Source organism: Haliaeetus albicilla, chromosome 10, assembly GCF_947461875.1.
Source record: "Haliaeetus albicilla chromosome 10, bHalAlb1.1, whole genome shotgun sequence".
Taxonomy (NCBI): Eukaryota; Metazoa; Chordata; class Aves; order Accipitriformes; family Accipitridae; genus Haliaeetus; species Haliaeetus albicilla.
In genome coordinates, this window is record NC_091492.1 from 30946424 (window position 1) to 30962331 (window position 15908).

At 41.0% G+C, this 15908-nt stretch overlaps 1 protein-coding gene across 1 annotated transcript; it reads left to right on the forward strand.

Annotated features, from left to right (window-relative positions):
* The first annotated feature begins 106 nt into the window (after window positions 1-106).
* ANAPC5 (anaphase promoting complex subunit 5) lies at window positions 107-14889 on the forward strand. The gene is made up of 17 exons (XM_069794749.1): window positions 107-381; window positions 471-550; window positions 1402-1511; window positions 1911-2106; window positions 3305-3371; window positions 5156-5257; window positions 6429-6619; window positions 7528-7609; window positions 8368-8457; window positions 9408-9589; window positions 10070-10205; window positions 10443-10517; window positions 11316-11437; window positions 12617-12724; window positions 13252-13399; window positions 14002-14164; window positions 14566-14889. Exons 1-17 carry the CDS (start codon window positions 178-180, stop codon window positions 14778-14780), a joined length of 2271 nt encoding a protein of 756 aa, XP_069650850.1. The 5' UTR covers window positions 107-177; the 3' UTR covers window positions 14781-14889.
* Window positions 14890-15908: the final 1019 nt, after the last annotated feature.

Genomic DNA, 15908 nt, shown 5'->3' on the forward strand with positions numbered 1-15908 from the left:
CGGAACGTTTCTCCTGGGCTCGGGCCGACAGCCGGCCCCGCTGTGGCGCCGCACAGCCCCTCCTCCGATTGGCCGCGGGGCTGCTCGCGTCATGGCGACGGCGGCGGCGATTGGCCGGCGGGCGAGCCCGGTTTCCCGGGCGACGGGGCGGGCGGCCGGTGGCGGCCGGTTGCCGCCATGGCGAGCGTGCACGAGAGCCTCTACTTCAACCCGATGATGACGAACGGCGTGGTGCATGCCAACGTCTTCGGGATCAAGGACTGGGTCACCCCCTACAAGATGGCGCTGCTGGTGCTCCTGAGCGAGCTGGGCCGCGCCGGCGCGCAGCTCGGCCTGCTGGAGCGGCGGCGGCTCAACCGGCTACTGCTGCCGCTGCTGCAGGTCGGGGGCGGGCCCCGAGGGGGAGGGAAGGCGACCCCAAGGGGCCGCTTGTGTTGTGGCCTGTCGCGACATATCGCTCTCCTCCCCAGGGCCCTGACATGCCGCTGTCGCGACTGCTCAAAGCCATCGAGGAGTCCTGCTCGCACCTGGCCAGCTCCGTGCACATCAGGTGGGCGCCGGGGCCGCGGCCCGCCCTCTGGAAACCCTTAAACCGTGTCCCTGCCATCGGGGAGGGGAGGGGAGGCGAGGCGAGGCGAGGCGAGGGGAGAGCAGCTGAGGGTCGGGCCCCGGCCCCCGCTGTGGAGGGAGGCACGAAGTCGCAGCGAGCCAGGCTTCCCTGCGGCTGGAGGCCGAGGAAAGGCTTGTGTCGTTCAGTGAAGCCCTTCCCTCGTGTGGTTTCTGTATCCTGTACTGCAAACGTGAAAACTCCACCGCCACAGCCAGTATTTCTGTGAAAGATGGGTGAGCTGTTACATGCGTGCTCTGCGCTACCCATATCTACTCTGATCTCTGTGAAGAAGTGCTCTGAAATGTGTAAATGTATAGTTAAAATGTCATACGTTTGGGAGCAAAAATGTACTTCTACAGTTTTCTTAGTTTTCGTCAATACGTTCTGAAAGGCACACAAGCCAAGCGTCGGAGTTTTAAAGTTGCTGTGATATGGAAGATCTAACTAACTCAGTAAAGCTAACTCGCTAAACAGCAACAGTTTAAAAAATCAGTCTATTTTGGGTTCCTAATTGTTTCATCGAAAGAATAACAATATTTTCTAACTGTTCTCTTTATTTAAAGAACTGTTTAAAAAAGAAAAAAACCCCAAACCTGATTATTATTGTGCTTATTATTAATATTCAATATATTTCGATTTGGCTCGTGTATAAAAATCTTCTGGGCGTCATGAATTAGCTACCACTTGGTTCTGTTTCTCTTCACTCATCTGTACCTGAAATAGAAGAATATTTTATTTGATGCATATTATTAATATCCTAAAAAAAAATGTGGTTTACTTTCCCTGTTTAGGTTAAAACTTATGGCAGAAGGAGAATTGAAAGATATGGAACAATTTTTTGATGACCTTTCAGATTCATTTACAGGGACAGAGCCGGAAGTTCATAAAACAAGTGTAGTAGGTAACTAATTGTTATCCGTACACTATATTTGATGTGGTATCTATCACTGATGTAATTCATTCAGGATACAGCTTTTTTTTTCTTTTTGGGGAGGTGTAGAGATTGCATAATATGATTTTTCTCTTGCTCAGATGTTTCATATTAACCAATAACTTTGTGTATTGTGCAGTTCTTACTGATCTTAAGGATTTTTCTGTGATCAGATAGTCTGTGAGATTTGCCACTAATTAATACCAGATTTATACCCTGCAAAATTGACTTTTATCAATTGGTAGGCTGAGATGAGACACTTAAGCAAAATTTAATGTGATTTAAGCTTCTGCTTATTACGATTTCTAGTCTCCTCTCTGAAACAGCACCCTTACAGACAGGTGTCATAACAGATGTTTTCCTTTGCAGGTCTGTTTCTGCGCCATATGATCTTGGCATACAATAAGCTTTCTTTTAGTCAGGTCTATAAACTTTACACTGCACTTCAGCAGTACTTTCAAAATGATGAGAAAAAAAATGGAATTGATGAGAGTGATATGGAACTGACAAATACAGAAGAACTGGAGGGGAAAATGGAGAAAGAAGAACTTGATGCACCTTTAAGGTGATATATTAATATTAAAGTCTTTCCCAATTCTTAAGAGAATTAGTCTTATTTCAGATTACTTCTATACACATCAGAGTAAACGTAAGCTTTTTCCAGCTCAAGATGCTACTCCTGTTAAACCCCCCAAACTCCACAAATGCTCATCTAGGCCCCATGCATGTCCTATCATTAACGTCTTCAGCTGCGATATTGAGATGTAGTGTACTGTAATCTTGTATTTTTTTTAAAGCCTCATACACTGGCAGAGCTGGGTGTCCTCTCCATTTCCTTGGTGCCACCATGTGGTAACACTTGTAAATGGCAACAGTTCTGCTCCGTGTCTTGTAGATGGCCAGTACCCCATCCTTTTAGGGAATCGCAGGCTAAAGGCCAGATGCTGCCCACAGTTTCCTTCAGTACAGCCCGCTGCTGAATGTCTTCTCTGGTTGTGCTAGTCTGTGATGTGCTAAAGCTGTTGGAGAGGTCACTCTTGCTTCCAATAAGCAATGTTTTTGGTTTCTCTTTTCGCCCTTCTCCAAATAAAAGAACTCGTGTCTATTTACATCAAAAATGAGAAGCAAATACTGACACTTTTCACCTGGTAGAGAGGTGCTCCACTATAAGAATAATCCTAGAAGCATTTTGTGTATCCATATATTTAAAATTTACTTTCTAAACAGTCTTTATATAAACTTGTCCTTGTGCATGCTCTGCTACAGCATGAGTCAGTTAACAGCTTTTGGAATCTGGCTGTATGCTGTGGTTGCTGTCTTTCCACGGAATAAACTTCTGTCTGCACTTGCAGAGCAGCTGTTTTCTGGAGTGATGTATGTGGCCAAAGTGCCAGTTCATTTCATTGTGACTATCTTCAGAAGAAAGGAAAAGCAGAACAAAGCCATTTGAATATGTCAACCTCAACTCTTCTGTCTGCTGTTTTTCTTTGGGTTTTCACGTGTATTTAGGGTAACATTCATATTGACTACCGTCTCTGCAGGTTGAAGATTACAACTAAAGTGTGTGAAATCATTTGAATTACTAACTTTGATGTAGCAGATTTCATTATTTATTAAGTTGTCTCCTTCTAGTTTCCTTTCATGCTTTGAGCTATAATATCTCATAAAACTTTAGAAAGCAAAAGCGTGGAGTGTCTGATAAAATGTATTTCCTTGTATTCTATTTCATTGCCCTTGTTTCTAACCAGAGTGCTTCTTATCAGGGAAGAAGAGATATCTTGCAGTGGGCCTCTTTCCCAGAAACAAGCAGAGTATTTTCTTTCTCAGCAGGTATGTTATTTCTGAATAAAGTGGACTAAATGATCCATAACATGAATTTCACCTTCAATTTTATCCACAGTGTCAGACACAATGTTTTCTTAGATCTGTTAAAGATTTGTTGATATTTTGCGTGTAGTTGCTCAGTATGAGCACTTGGGGCTAAAAGTGTTTTATCTAGACATGTACATCATATGATGGTATTTGATTCTGGGAAGGTCACGTCCATTCTGACTACTCGCCTCAGATTTGATGTCTGTGAAATGTGCAGTTTTGTTGATTATTCCAGCTGGTAAATACAAAATGGAGCAGAAATACAGATGGGCACAAATGTCAGTGAATGCACTGCATGCTTATAATAGCTTGCTAAAAAACCAAAATACATATAATATGTGAAGTTTCATATACATTTTAAAAGTTCAAAGCAACTTCTCAGTCCCATTAGGCTCTATACTGTTAGGAGTTGTTGAATCTGGTAGCCTGATCATGGCAAGGCTCCTGCAGCTCCATGACCCCCAGTGCAACCAGTGTTGAAGCTGAGCATGCTGTCTGTTATCCCGTTCCCCTGTCTGTCTGATGAGGATGAAGGTCCATTAGTGTGAAATATATACAGGTGTACGCTCTTGTATGCACGTGCTCTCTCTCTTGATTCCACCAGTAACTGAGCTTATACACTCAGTTTATCAAGTAACTGGTCCCTGGATTGTCTTGTCTCCAGTTGCCTCCACAGAAAGACATGACACGCATACAAATGGATCTCTCAGTTGACCCAGAGGCCCCACAGTCTCTCCATTGGTTGGCTTGGGACCTCCTGGTTGGCCTGGACTTCCTCCAGTTGTTTCATTCAGAGAAACATATCTGGCCCAGTCTTACAGCTGTTTCAATATTTGGCTCTCAAGCTGCTTATCCTACTTTCTGCCTAGTCCAGCTCACCAGCGGTCACCCACTGACATGCACGCTCTCACTTGCTCCAGTTGCTGGCACTACAGACACACGGACCTCTGCGCCCTGTGGTCCCCACTCCAGTTGCTGGCACCACAGGCAGACAGACCCCTGTGATCTAGCTCCAGTTGCTGGTGCTTCAACCTCCATAAACACACGCATGCGGAATAGGGGACCCCTTATCCAGGAGTAGAGTTAGGAATGGGGTTGAATGAGAAGACGAGACAGACTGCAGTGTTCTGGTCAGGGTATGGATTTAAACTGCAGTGGTGTTCTGTTATACTGTGTTTTTTAGCTGGTGTGATTTTTGTAGAGTATTTGTTACTGGTATGTATAATTTTTTTTCCCCCTCCTAATTAGAATATTATGTGGGAATCGGGATATTTAGGAGGGGTCTGAAATTTGAAGTCTTTTTATTATTCAGTATTCAGTAATGCTTATTCTAGTAACTAGATTGTTGTAATTTTTTATTAATTGATCTACTTGCCGAAGCAAACTATGGATTTACTTTTATTTAGTTTCCTGGGTTCTTTGTGAGAAGATAAATGCAATTCCAGTGAGTGATCTGTTGTATTAGTTCTTCAAAGAGAAACTTAGACAGGATTCTTTAAGTACCTTTGAATAAGCTTTTCTTTTACTTGATCTCTCTGATCTCTGGAAGGTGAATGCTATAATGTAGTATAGAATAAAACTGCCACTGATGTTTCAGTGTCATAGTAGACAGAACTGTTACAAAATCTTCTTTAATGTTCTCTCCAAGCAGATAACAAACTGACAAGCATGTATTAAAATATATTTGTAACCCTCCAGTTTGAGTTACTTATCTTACTTTTAGTTTTCAATTTTTATTCCAGGCTTCTTTATTAAAGAACGATGAAACAAAGGCTCTTACTCCAGCATCTTTACAAAAGGAATTGAACAACTTGTTAAAATTTAATCCAGACTTTGCTGAAGCAGTAAGTATCTTTTTCTTCATCCAAAATGGTTGTAAAGGGATTTCTTAACTCTAGGATGGGATTATTTGGGAGTAATTTATTCTATATTGAAATACAAGCAGATGATAAAAATGTGAGTAAGTTGCATGTAAATGTTTAGTAATTCAGACTGAAACTCCTGAAGGTACAGAAACCTTAATTAAGCTAAGTACTTAACCACATGTCTAGCTTTATGTACGGATATAATCCTCTTAATTTTGGTGGGACTATGTGATTGCCTTCTTGTTCAACTAAATCTAAAACTTATTTCTTTTTACACATGCTTTCCTAAGAAATTTCAGGCTTCATACTCCCATAGTTTAAAAATCAGTATTAAGTGCAATATCTGTTGATTTGCTTACTGGTGTTCAGTTTACTTCTGGTGCTTAATAGCAATTTATACTGAAAGCAACAGACAACTCACGTTGAGCGTTGGTTCCAGACCTATGCTGTGAGCATTTGCCTTGTTCCTCAACAACTTATTCTTGAGCAAGTGCCATGAGTTCCCAGTCAGCTCTTTCCTGCCTTACTTTCTAACTCTTCCTCCCAGTAGCCCTGGGCTGAGGCAGACAGGATTTTCCTTGCTCTCGTTTGGAGACAAGGGCTGCCATAGCAGGGGCTGGACTTCACAACTGCAGAAGTCCTCTCCAGTGTTCTGTCTGTCTGACGTAAAGTGTTGTCCTGCCCAGGTCTCCATGCCAAGAAGAAAATACATAGTTTTAGCATCTACTTTCTATCTGCATGGCATTTGGAAGCAGTGCTCATGCTTCTGAGTATCTTTCTGAGTGCAGACACAGTGGGAGTCATGCCTCCATTCCCACTCTCGCTTAGCACATAAATACAGGGATTCTACCTGTGTAGAGGTCTCAGACGGGGTGGGATTATTCTGACGGCCAGACCTTGGCCTATGGGACACCATTTGGAAGATCCTGTTATGGAAAAAGAGCAATTTTATCCAAGATTTACAGGAATTCTGCATGGGTAGTATCAGTATCGCTGCAACTTCTGATCAAGCACTTTCCTGGCCATACGGTATTTCATGGTTGCACTTGGTAAGCAACCTTTCCCAGCAAGAATACGTATAGTAATTACAAACAAAACCTTTGTTTTAATTGTTCTGTATAGTTAAAGCTGATTTTGCTTCAATTTTTAGCATTATTTAAGCTACTTAAATAGTCTCAGAGTGCAAGATGTCTTCAGTTCAACACACAGCCTCCTTCATTATTTTGACCGTTTAATTCTCACTGGAGCAGAAAGCAAAAGCAATGGGGATGAAGGTTACGGTCGGAGTCTGAGATACGCTGCTCTGAATCTAGCTGCACTGCACTGTCGGTTTGGCCATTAGTAAGTTAATATATTGTACTGCACAACTAAAATTCATCTTGTTGCATCTCGTGAGTGCTGATAGACCTTTTGTTCATTCTGAAAATCTGTTCAGGAGAAGAAGGGACTTTCTGTAATTTGATAAGAGCTATAGTTGCATTGGGATTTTCTTGGGAATCTTGATTTGTTTTGGTTTGTTTTTGTTTTGACATTTATTTGGTTTCCATATAACTGAGCCATCTACAGCTGGGTAAGAGTTGACATTTGTCTGTGTCCGGTTCTCAATTGCTACATTTCCATGACCTCAGAAAGGTCAGTGGACATGAATGCCTGTTTTCAGCTATATTCTCAAGAAAGTGTGGTTGGTTTTCTGTTAACATCCAAATCAACATAGAGCTGATGATCTGGAAAAAGAATAATTTAAAAAAAAAAAGCCATCTCAGCTTTTTTTGTTTTAAAATGCCATAGGGGTCAGTGTTATTTTATTGATAAAGCTGGCTTACCCATCTCCATATATGGTTTGCATTTATTGACTGCTGCCTGGATGCATCATGTAAAAGGACTGGAGATGGGAAGGACATCTGCAAAATTCAGAGCAACAACATTTTCTGCACAGGCAGATACTTAACGTTGCCCCTGTACAAACAATAACTTGGCACATTGGCATGTACAGGGTTTGAAAGCCCACTTAGGGGTTACAGTTGCATTTTTGTAGTGGCTTGCAGATGCCGTCTTGCTTATTATCCTCAAGAATAGAATATATTGTTGAAGTGCTAGGAGGGAAATACAGGCTTTCTCAGCAGTCTGTTAAATCAGTTATCTTCTGAGTGCGATATGCATAATTTAGATTAATATACCTCTGTATTATAATGCTATATTTTAAGCACTGTGGGAGTACTAATACATTCTCCCTTTTTGTTTGCTGATAGCCAACAGGCTGAACTTGCACTTCAGGAAGCCATCCGAATTGCACAGGAGTCTAATGACCATGTTTGCTTGCAGCACTGCCTGGTAAGGTAGCTGTGTTGAAAAGAGGGTTAAGTCACCTTTGTCTCTGTTATCTGAGCCTTTGCTCAGTGAACTGTTGCAAAACTGCTCTTACAGTAGTATCTCGTCAAATGCATCAGTAATTTAAATATGACTGTCCAACAGTGGGGTGCTTCTGGCAGGTGGGTCACCCAGAGCAACAAACTGTAGGGACATCATGGGATGGTTTTGTTGCAACTCAGGATTACTGTCTTAAACAGGAGTTGTGATCCCAGAGTACTAAGATCTTGGTACTAACCTTGAAGTTTGTCTCTTTAAAACATGTAAGACTAAAGTATTTCATAAACTTCCTCTTTACTGTCTGTTGGGATTCTCAAAGAGTAATCAGCCTTCCTTCAAACAAACAGAAAGGAGGGGGGAAAGACTTGGATTCCTCTTTATTTTGTTCTGTAATTAACATTATTGGTATAATGAATTGGCATCAGTGGTATCAAACTCCTGAGATACTGTTTTCCACGATTAACTGTATGATGGGGTTTCTGTGCATTACTGTGAATCTCCAGCATTGACTGCTGTCAAGCCAGTGTCCCACCCTAGCTGCACTTTTGATGTATTTTGCTGTGCAGCATTTAATAGGAGTTGCCTTAGTATCATACTAATTCTGAAGAGTGGTTTATATTTCCAGTGAATTTTTGTGCATTCTGTGCAAAAAGTAAGAGAAGTTGAAAGTGCTGCAGCCATTAGCTATTTGCAATGAGATTTTAACTTTTTTCCCTTACTAGAGCTGGTTGTACATCTTGGAACAGAAGATATTTGATAGCTGTGTTCTGCTGGAGCACTCTGTAAACAAATCTTTACATTTTGGTTTGCCAGTAAGTCCATTTCATTTATCCTTAACTTTATTCTAGGACAATCACATGTGGCGAGGGGAGCGTGCATGATAGGGTTTTGGGTCTTGTGGCTGCATTGTTCAAAATATGTAACTGAATTTAAACAAATCTATTTTAACACTCCAAAATCTAGCTGTTTCTATTATTTTTACTCTTCATATTAACAAACCAGAGTTCAGTTGCTTTAATGCCAGTGCATTATTGCAAGGCTCACTGTTTTTCCTTCTAACTTCTTTGTTTTTCAGGCAGAAAAACTCTCTGTGGCTACTAGCGTGGCCCCATGCACCGTTTCAGCCTTAGGCCTGCAGCGCAATCTGCTGGTGCTTGAGGGAGGTTCTTATGCCTCCGCCTTTCCCAAAACTCAGTGCTGATGCCTCTGGCAGGGCTTTGAACACATTTACTTGTATGGCTCTGTCCCAGCTGTGAAACCTTGCAAGGCAGCCCTCCCCTTAGATGGTTTTGTGCCCTCAATCTGTTGGCTGTTAATGTTTACTTCTGTCTTCCCCAAGATCTGCAATCTGTTTGAGAGAATTGTTCTAAGAGTAACTAAACTGCTGATGTTGGGAGGTGAGAGCAGACATGGCCACTTGGTGGGGAAGGGGAGGGAAGGCTCTGTGTTTTCACAGCTGTTTCATCATTGGAGAAATTCAGGTACAAGTCCTGTCATCCTCTTTAAGACTTCTGTGTGGGGGAGTGGAAATTACCTTTCACATCTAACACAATGGCATTCACATATGTGTGGGTGTGCATAAGTAGGTATTTAAAGAAATGCCTGGAGCGGTGTTCCTTTGTCTGTGCTGAATAACATCACCTCTTTTTTCTTTGGGAGTTTTTTCTTAGTTTAGAACTCTTGCTCTGGTGTAATTTGCAAACTGTCCTGTACTCTGTTGTCTTTCAGTGCTGTTGTTTCGGTTTTTTTTTCTTCTTCCCAGTACCTTGCTTCCCTGGGAATACAGTCCTTGGTTCAGCAAAGAGCTTTTGCAGGAAAGGCTGCCAACAAACTAATGGATGCCTTAAAAGATTCTGATCTGTTGCACTGGAAACACAGCTTGTCAGAGCTTATTGATATTAGTATAGCACAGAAGACTGCCATTTGGAGATTATACGGCCGCAGGTATTTTGTTTCTTTGGAACTCTCGGGTTAGCTCATTGTACTTGTTAGCACATAATGCATTTTGAGTTATTTATATAGGTGTAACAAGTGACTGTGTCTCTCCAGTGCACTAAAATAAAGCAATCAGGCTGTGATTCAGTACAGACTGAATGCAATTATTTCCATTCTCTTGTGTTCCTTTAAAACTCATACTGGAGAAGAGATTGAGTTCCCATTTAGTAGTGGCAAGTAGATCATAAGTTGTTCCTGTGCCCCCATTTTCAGCATCTCAGTGCTTAGACTGTGTGCAGCTTTTGGTATGTAGTACTTGGTGTGCCTGCATTGTCCAGAGTTCCTGGATGGCAGTTGTTTTTCAAGTTTTCATTCTCCCCCAGGCCTCTGGCTTACCAGAAAACATAGACTGTTGTCATAACAAGACCATAGATAAAAAATGATTGTTGTTTGTTGCTTGAAAGCTAAAAGATGTTTCTCTTGCACAAGCACCATGGCACTTCAACAAGCCCAAACACTGCTGAGCATGAACAGTCTGGAGGCTGTGAACGTGGGCGTTCAGCAGAATAACACAGAGTCCTTCGCTGTGGTATTGTGTCACCTGGCTGAGCTACATGCAGAGCAGGTGAGTTTTATGGCTAGTTGCACAAAATGTCATTTAGGTGAGAGGATGTGTGGGTGTTATTGACAGAGAAGGCAAGACTTGACTTGTGTTTTGTTCTGCCTTTAATGTCTGTATTGGGGGTGAATAAAATGCAGCGTTTTTGTTTGGCAAGTTCTTTCTGTGAAGGTTGTGTTGAAATCAAGGGGAGTGGTGCTTGTCCCAGTGTATGTTAATCAGAGTGCTGTTTCTGTGTTACAGGGATACTTTGCAGCTGCTTCTGAAATATTGAAACACCTAAAGGAAAGATTCCCTCCCAACAGTCAGCATGCACAGGTAGAATATTTATAATTTAGCCTGTAAATTATATACTATTATACAACAGGATCTGAATTCCATTGTATCTGAATTCTTTCCTCCATCTGCCTTGGGCTATACATTTGCTAATTTCACTTGGCTCATGACCTCACGGGAAGCTGTGCAGCACAAACTTTTCTACAAAAGCATGAAAAAGAAGCCTCTGTTGTTTTAAGACTGGCGAGACATTTATCTCACCACAGGCTCCTAAGAAAAAGCTGTTTAAGTAGAAATGTCATTGACAGAGGAATATACAGGTCCCTCATAAGCACATACAGGAATTAAATGCTCTGCATTGATTTGGAGCTTCAAAGTTCTGTTTGTTTAGTGCTACTTATTTTGACATATTACAATCCCAAAATAACTGAGAGAATAGGCTGGGTTATGTGTGACTCTGGGAAACACATTAACTCTTGAGTCTATAAGATAGTATTTACCTTGACGTGTTCAAGATTCCATTAAATATAGTTTGGTCCTTCTCTTTTCATTACAGAACAGGTCTACTGTTTCAAAGCATTAGTAATGATTTAAAAGAGCTTCTTTACTTAAAATGCAGTCAAATAGGTGAGCTTTGGTATTGAAACATTAGTCCAGACCTGAGCATTTCCGCTGAGGACAGTAATTTAGTAAATCCAGTAATTGGATAATTGGACAGTGGAGTTAGTTGTGTCTAGACGTAAATATCCATAGGGGAAAATAAAAAGTAACTTTTAACTTGGGATTAGAAAATGAGCAGGCACAACTTCTAAAACTTGTTCCTGGATGTTCTTTGTTTAGCTTTGGATGCTGTTTGATCAGAAAATACAGTTTGAGAGAGCCATGAACGATGGCAGATACCATATAGCAGATTCTCTTGTAGCAGGAATTACAGCACTTAATAGCATTGAAGGCATATACAGGTAAGAAATCATGAATCTGCATACACTTGCAGGTGTGTCCCATGAAGATAATGAAAAATTTAGCAGAATAATTGCTGGCAGTCACATGTGCTTACATGTTCTTCCCTTTCCAGAACTAATTATGGTCATGTTGTCTAACCTGTAGTGCTTATTCCATTAGAGTATGTCCTGCAATAGTAACGTCTAGTTGTTTCTTTGGACATTTTAAGAACTGGAATAGCACTGCTGAAGTTGGTGTTATTCTAGAGCTGTAGATCTGTTGTGAGAACGCAAAATACTTCTTCAAAATCTGCCGTGGTGACTGTACTCAAACCTAAGCACAAAGCAGAATTTTATGTCAAATAGCTAGGGATCTCGGGCCTAGTCTCAACTCTGCTATAGTAAGAGAGCTTGAGTGTCTTCATCTGTGTCCTGGTTTCTAGATCTACAAAATGGAACAATATGATTTTCACTCGCCCTAATGGGTTCTTGTTTCTAAATGAGAATGACATGTTAGAAATGGGTAGGGTTAAAATTTGTTATTTGGTGAGTATGAAAAACAGCTTACTGTTAAAAGCAATTTGTTGTTGATTTTCAGTGAGGCAAAACACCTAAAAACATAGCCAATGCCAGTAAGCCAGAAGATCAGTACTCAAGCTGTGGGACCTGATGCTTGTCCTTCTGGAATTGGACTGTTTGTGATTTCCCTGATCTTTAAATAGTCTACTTGGTGTCTGGGTTCAGGGCATTTGTACACATCCCCTACTGCTGGGTATTTGTTTTTTATTTCCCTGTTCTTGCTTTTTCTCTGTTGCTCCATATCCTTGTTAGCTCAAGCCAATTTTAGCTACTTTACCTCATACCTGTTTTTCTTACAAATAATTACTTGTGCTTTCCAGCGTGCATGCCCTCCCACTTCTGCTGTCTCTTTGGCCTTGGGTTTTGGCAATCCCTGTTTTCTGTCTAAAGCTGTTTTAGGAGTTTGATCCTTTCTGCTGTGAGTTGTCCAGTTGGATTCAGAGATACCTGTTTTTCCCCTGCTGGTGTGTATAGCATGCATACACTTTGCCAGAATGCCATTCTGTGGTTACAAGAAACAGAGGTCACAAAATAGAGACCTATTTTACTGTGTTCCGAAGAGCAGAATTGTATCTAAAATATAAAAATACGATCAGTGATGTTTTCTTTCTACCACGGCAGAAAAGCCATTGTATTGAAAGCCCAAAATCAAATGTCAGAGGCGCACAAACTTTTGCAGAAGTTGTTGATCCACTGCCAGAAAATCAAGAACACTGAGATGGTGATTAGGTAAGAGTGTTTCATTTTCAGAGTATTAAAGCCACTATGCAGTGATCAGAATCAGCTATTTCAATTTGTCTGTGTTCAGAGTTCACTAGTCTTCAGATTACCTACTATGATTTGGAGATTACAAAATAATTTCATTTATTAATCACAGTCTGGAGGAATCCTCAAAATATTGTGGAATTGAAACCTAGTCATCTTTAATATGTAAATTAAAAGGTAGTAAACTTATTTTAAAGTTCCACGAAGACTTACGGAAGAGGGAAACACTGCATCCAAAATAAACAGGGAATAGAAATGTATGTGTGTAGTTGTACCTTTGTGCTAACCTTCAGAGTAGTTACAGTGTTATTTAATCTTTTGTATGTTGGCGACATCTCGTCTTAAGAGTGTAATTGAAGCTTATTGTATATGCAGTAATGTAATTCACAAAAAAATCAATACTATTATGGATGGAATAATTGTTGAGGAAATAAGCGGACATTTTTGTTCAAAAGAAAATGTTTGTAATTCTTTCCCCCTGTTTTGGTTAGCGTGCTGCTGTCAATAGCAGAGCTCTACTGGAGATCTTCATGTCATACCATAGCATTGCCTGTCCTGCTGCAGGCTCTTGCCCTCTCTCGAGAATATAGTCTACAGTACTTGGCTTCTGAAACTGTGCTGAACTTGGCTTTCTCCCAGGTATGTCTGATTTGTGTTTTCGCAGGGCTGTAGGGCAACATTTATTCTGGGGAGCTCTGGATACCATTTTTATTCCTGTGAGATTTAAGAACACAACCTTGTTGGAATTAAATTATTGATTCTGAAGAAGTCTATTCTAAATGTTGATAATAAATAATAAAAGTTGAGTTTCATGTGTATCACTCAGATATGTAGTTATTGCATATAATTAAGCAGGCAAGCATAAATTGGGCCTGCCTTAATTGCTTCAGTTGTTATTTTTTGTGCTAGTATTTTGGCTTTCTCGTGGCACGGTTTGGCATGTGTTTGAATTAAAAATAATGCTTGTAATGGAGTTCAGTTATATTGTTTATTCTGAGCTGGCAGAGACATGGTTGTCATCACTGACTGCAATGGAGAAGCCGTGCCTAATCATTTCAGACGGTAGCTCATTTCTACTAATAAGTTTTGATTTAAAAGAAGATTGGGGGGGGCGGAATTTACATCCTTGTCTGTAGCGCATTGCATTATTAGAAACAGATGTGGCTTATGTTGGTCTTCTCTGAAGAAGCTGCTCTCACCAGTGGATTCCAGTATTGGACCAGTAAGTATTTCTCTTTCAGCTGATCCTTGGCATTCCTGAACAAGCCCTGAATATTCTGCACACAGCAATAGAACCTGTCTTGGCCCATGGAGCTGTCCTGGACAAAGGCTGCGCCATGTTCTTGGTGGCCAAGTGTCAGGTGGCTTCTGCAGCTTCCTACACTCCACAAAAGAAGATTGAAGGTAGTATGAAGAATAATTCTCACTGAAACTGCACTCAAAAGCTGAGAAGTGCAAACCACTGTATATATTGGAGTCCTGCTATGTGATCACTGTTAAAAAAAAGTTGAAGTGATACAATAGTGTGTTACCTAGTTATCAGATAGCAAAATTAATTTGGAATTAGTTAGTTATTCAACAGATGCAGTGTTTATAATGGAATCCTGTTTATCTGCATACTTTCACACCCGTATTTTGCACCAAAGGCTGATAACAGAAACTAGCTGAAAGACCATGTTGCTAAGACACGAATTGTTTTGAAAAGCTGAGGAATTTATAACTGGGCTCCTTAGAATTGAGCTATATTGCTTGGAGTTGTAACTGTGATATTATCTTAAATATGACTGTCCCCCTTTTTTCGACAGCTTTGGAATCTGCTATCTTGAATCTAAATGAAGCCAAGACTTACTTTGCCAAAGTGGACAGCAAAGAGCAGCTCAGAGATGTTCTCTATTTCCAAGCCCGGCTGTTCCACGCCCTAGGCAAGACCCACGAAAGGAACAAATGTGCCATGTTGTTCCGTCAGTTGCACCAGGAACTGCCAGCACATGGTGTCCCCTTAATCAATGCCTTCAAGTGACGCATTTAAAGATGAGATTTGTTTTCCTGTTTTTTTACAAATGTCTTTTTATTATATTCAGTCATCCGTGTTTCAAAATAACTGCCAATAAATCATGGTCTTCTGTTGAGCAACCTTGCATTTTGTTTGTAATGATTTGAGGGAAGACATAGGTTTCCACCCATTTCAGTTTTATTCTGTACTTGAAATTAAGAATAAGAATCGAATGGGGAAAAAAAGACTCTCTTGACTGCATTATAAACATGCAGAGGGAAGTAGCATAGTCACGATGAAATAATATCTGTTCTTAGTAGTGACATTTTCAGGATCGGTGCCGGCTTTATGAACGCTGGGGTATAAAAAATAGTGGAAAATGTAGGCGAAGCTCCTTTGTGCTCATTTTTAGTGGTATGGAATGGGGAGTCTTATTTAAAACATGTCCTTGCATTTAACCTGTCTACAGTCACTGTTTACTCTGTAGAAACAGATGGTGCTGGCAGAAGGGGAGAAAACAGGATTCAGTTGGAGAGGTCTAACGGTGCAAAGTCCCGGCATTGTTGTTGCACGTGCCCTTGTGCAAGGAGTGGCTGAGAAAAGTAAAGAGTGCTAAACAAAAGCCCCAGCTCAGCTGAAATGTTTTTATTGTATGTGTTCTCCCATAGGTACTGTGTATAATTTACCTGCTCTGGTTTTATGGGTGGATAAATGAACATCACAACTATCCAATATGCTGCTGTTGACTTCTAGTAATTAGATCCTCATTTTGGAAGAAAATTTCATTTCAGGTGTAGTGGGGGATTTCAAGGCAGACAGGGTTGCACTTTGTGAGTGTAAACCTTTTGTGGGTGAACCTTGGGGCTGGGGGTGCCAGTCCCTTTCACCTTGTGACTATATAAAAGCTGAACACCATTAGTGCAAACTCTTGGAGATGGATACCCTGCCAGGAAGCACTAGATGAAACTGTGGCATTGTTAGCAAAGAGAAAGCAAGACCAGACCTAAACCTAGCTCTGCTGGAGCCCTGCCAGGTAATGCAGGAAGAGAGAAAGTCTCAGATGTGGTTGAAAGGAGGGTAGTCCAGTGCTAGTTTACACATCTCGTTAATTAGTGTTGCAACATGGCTGTTGGCAGATAATCAGTGCCTTGATTT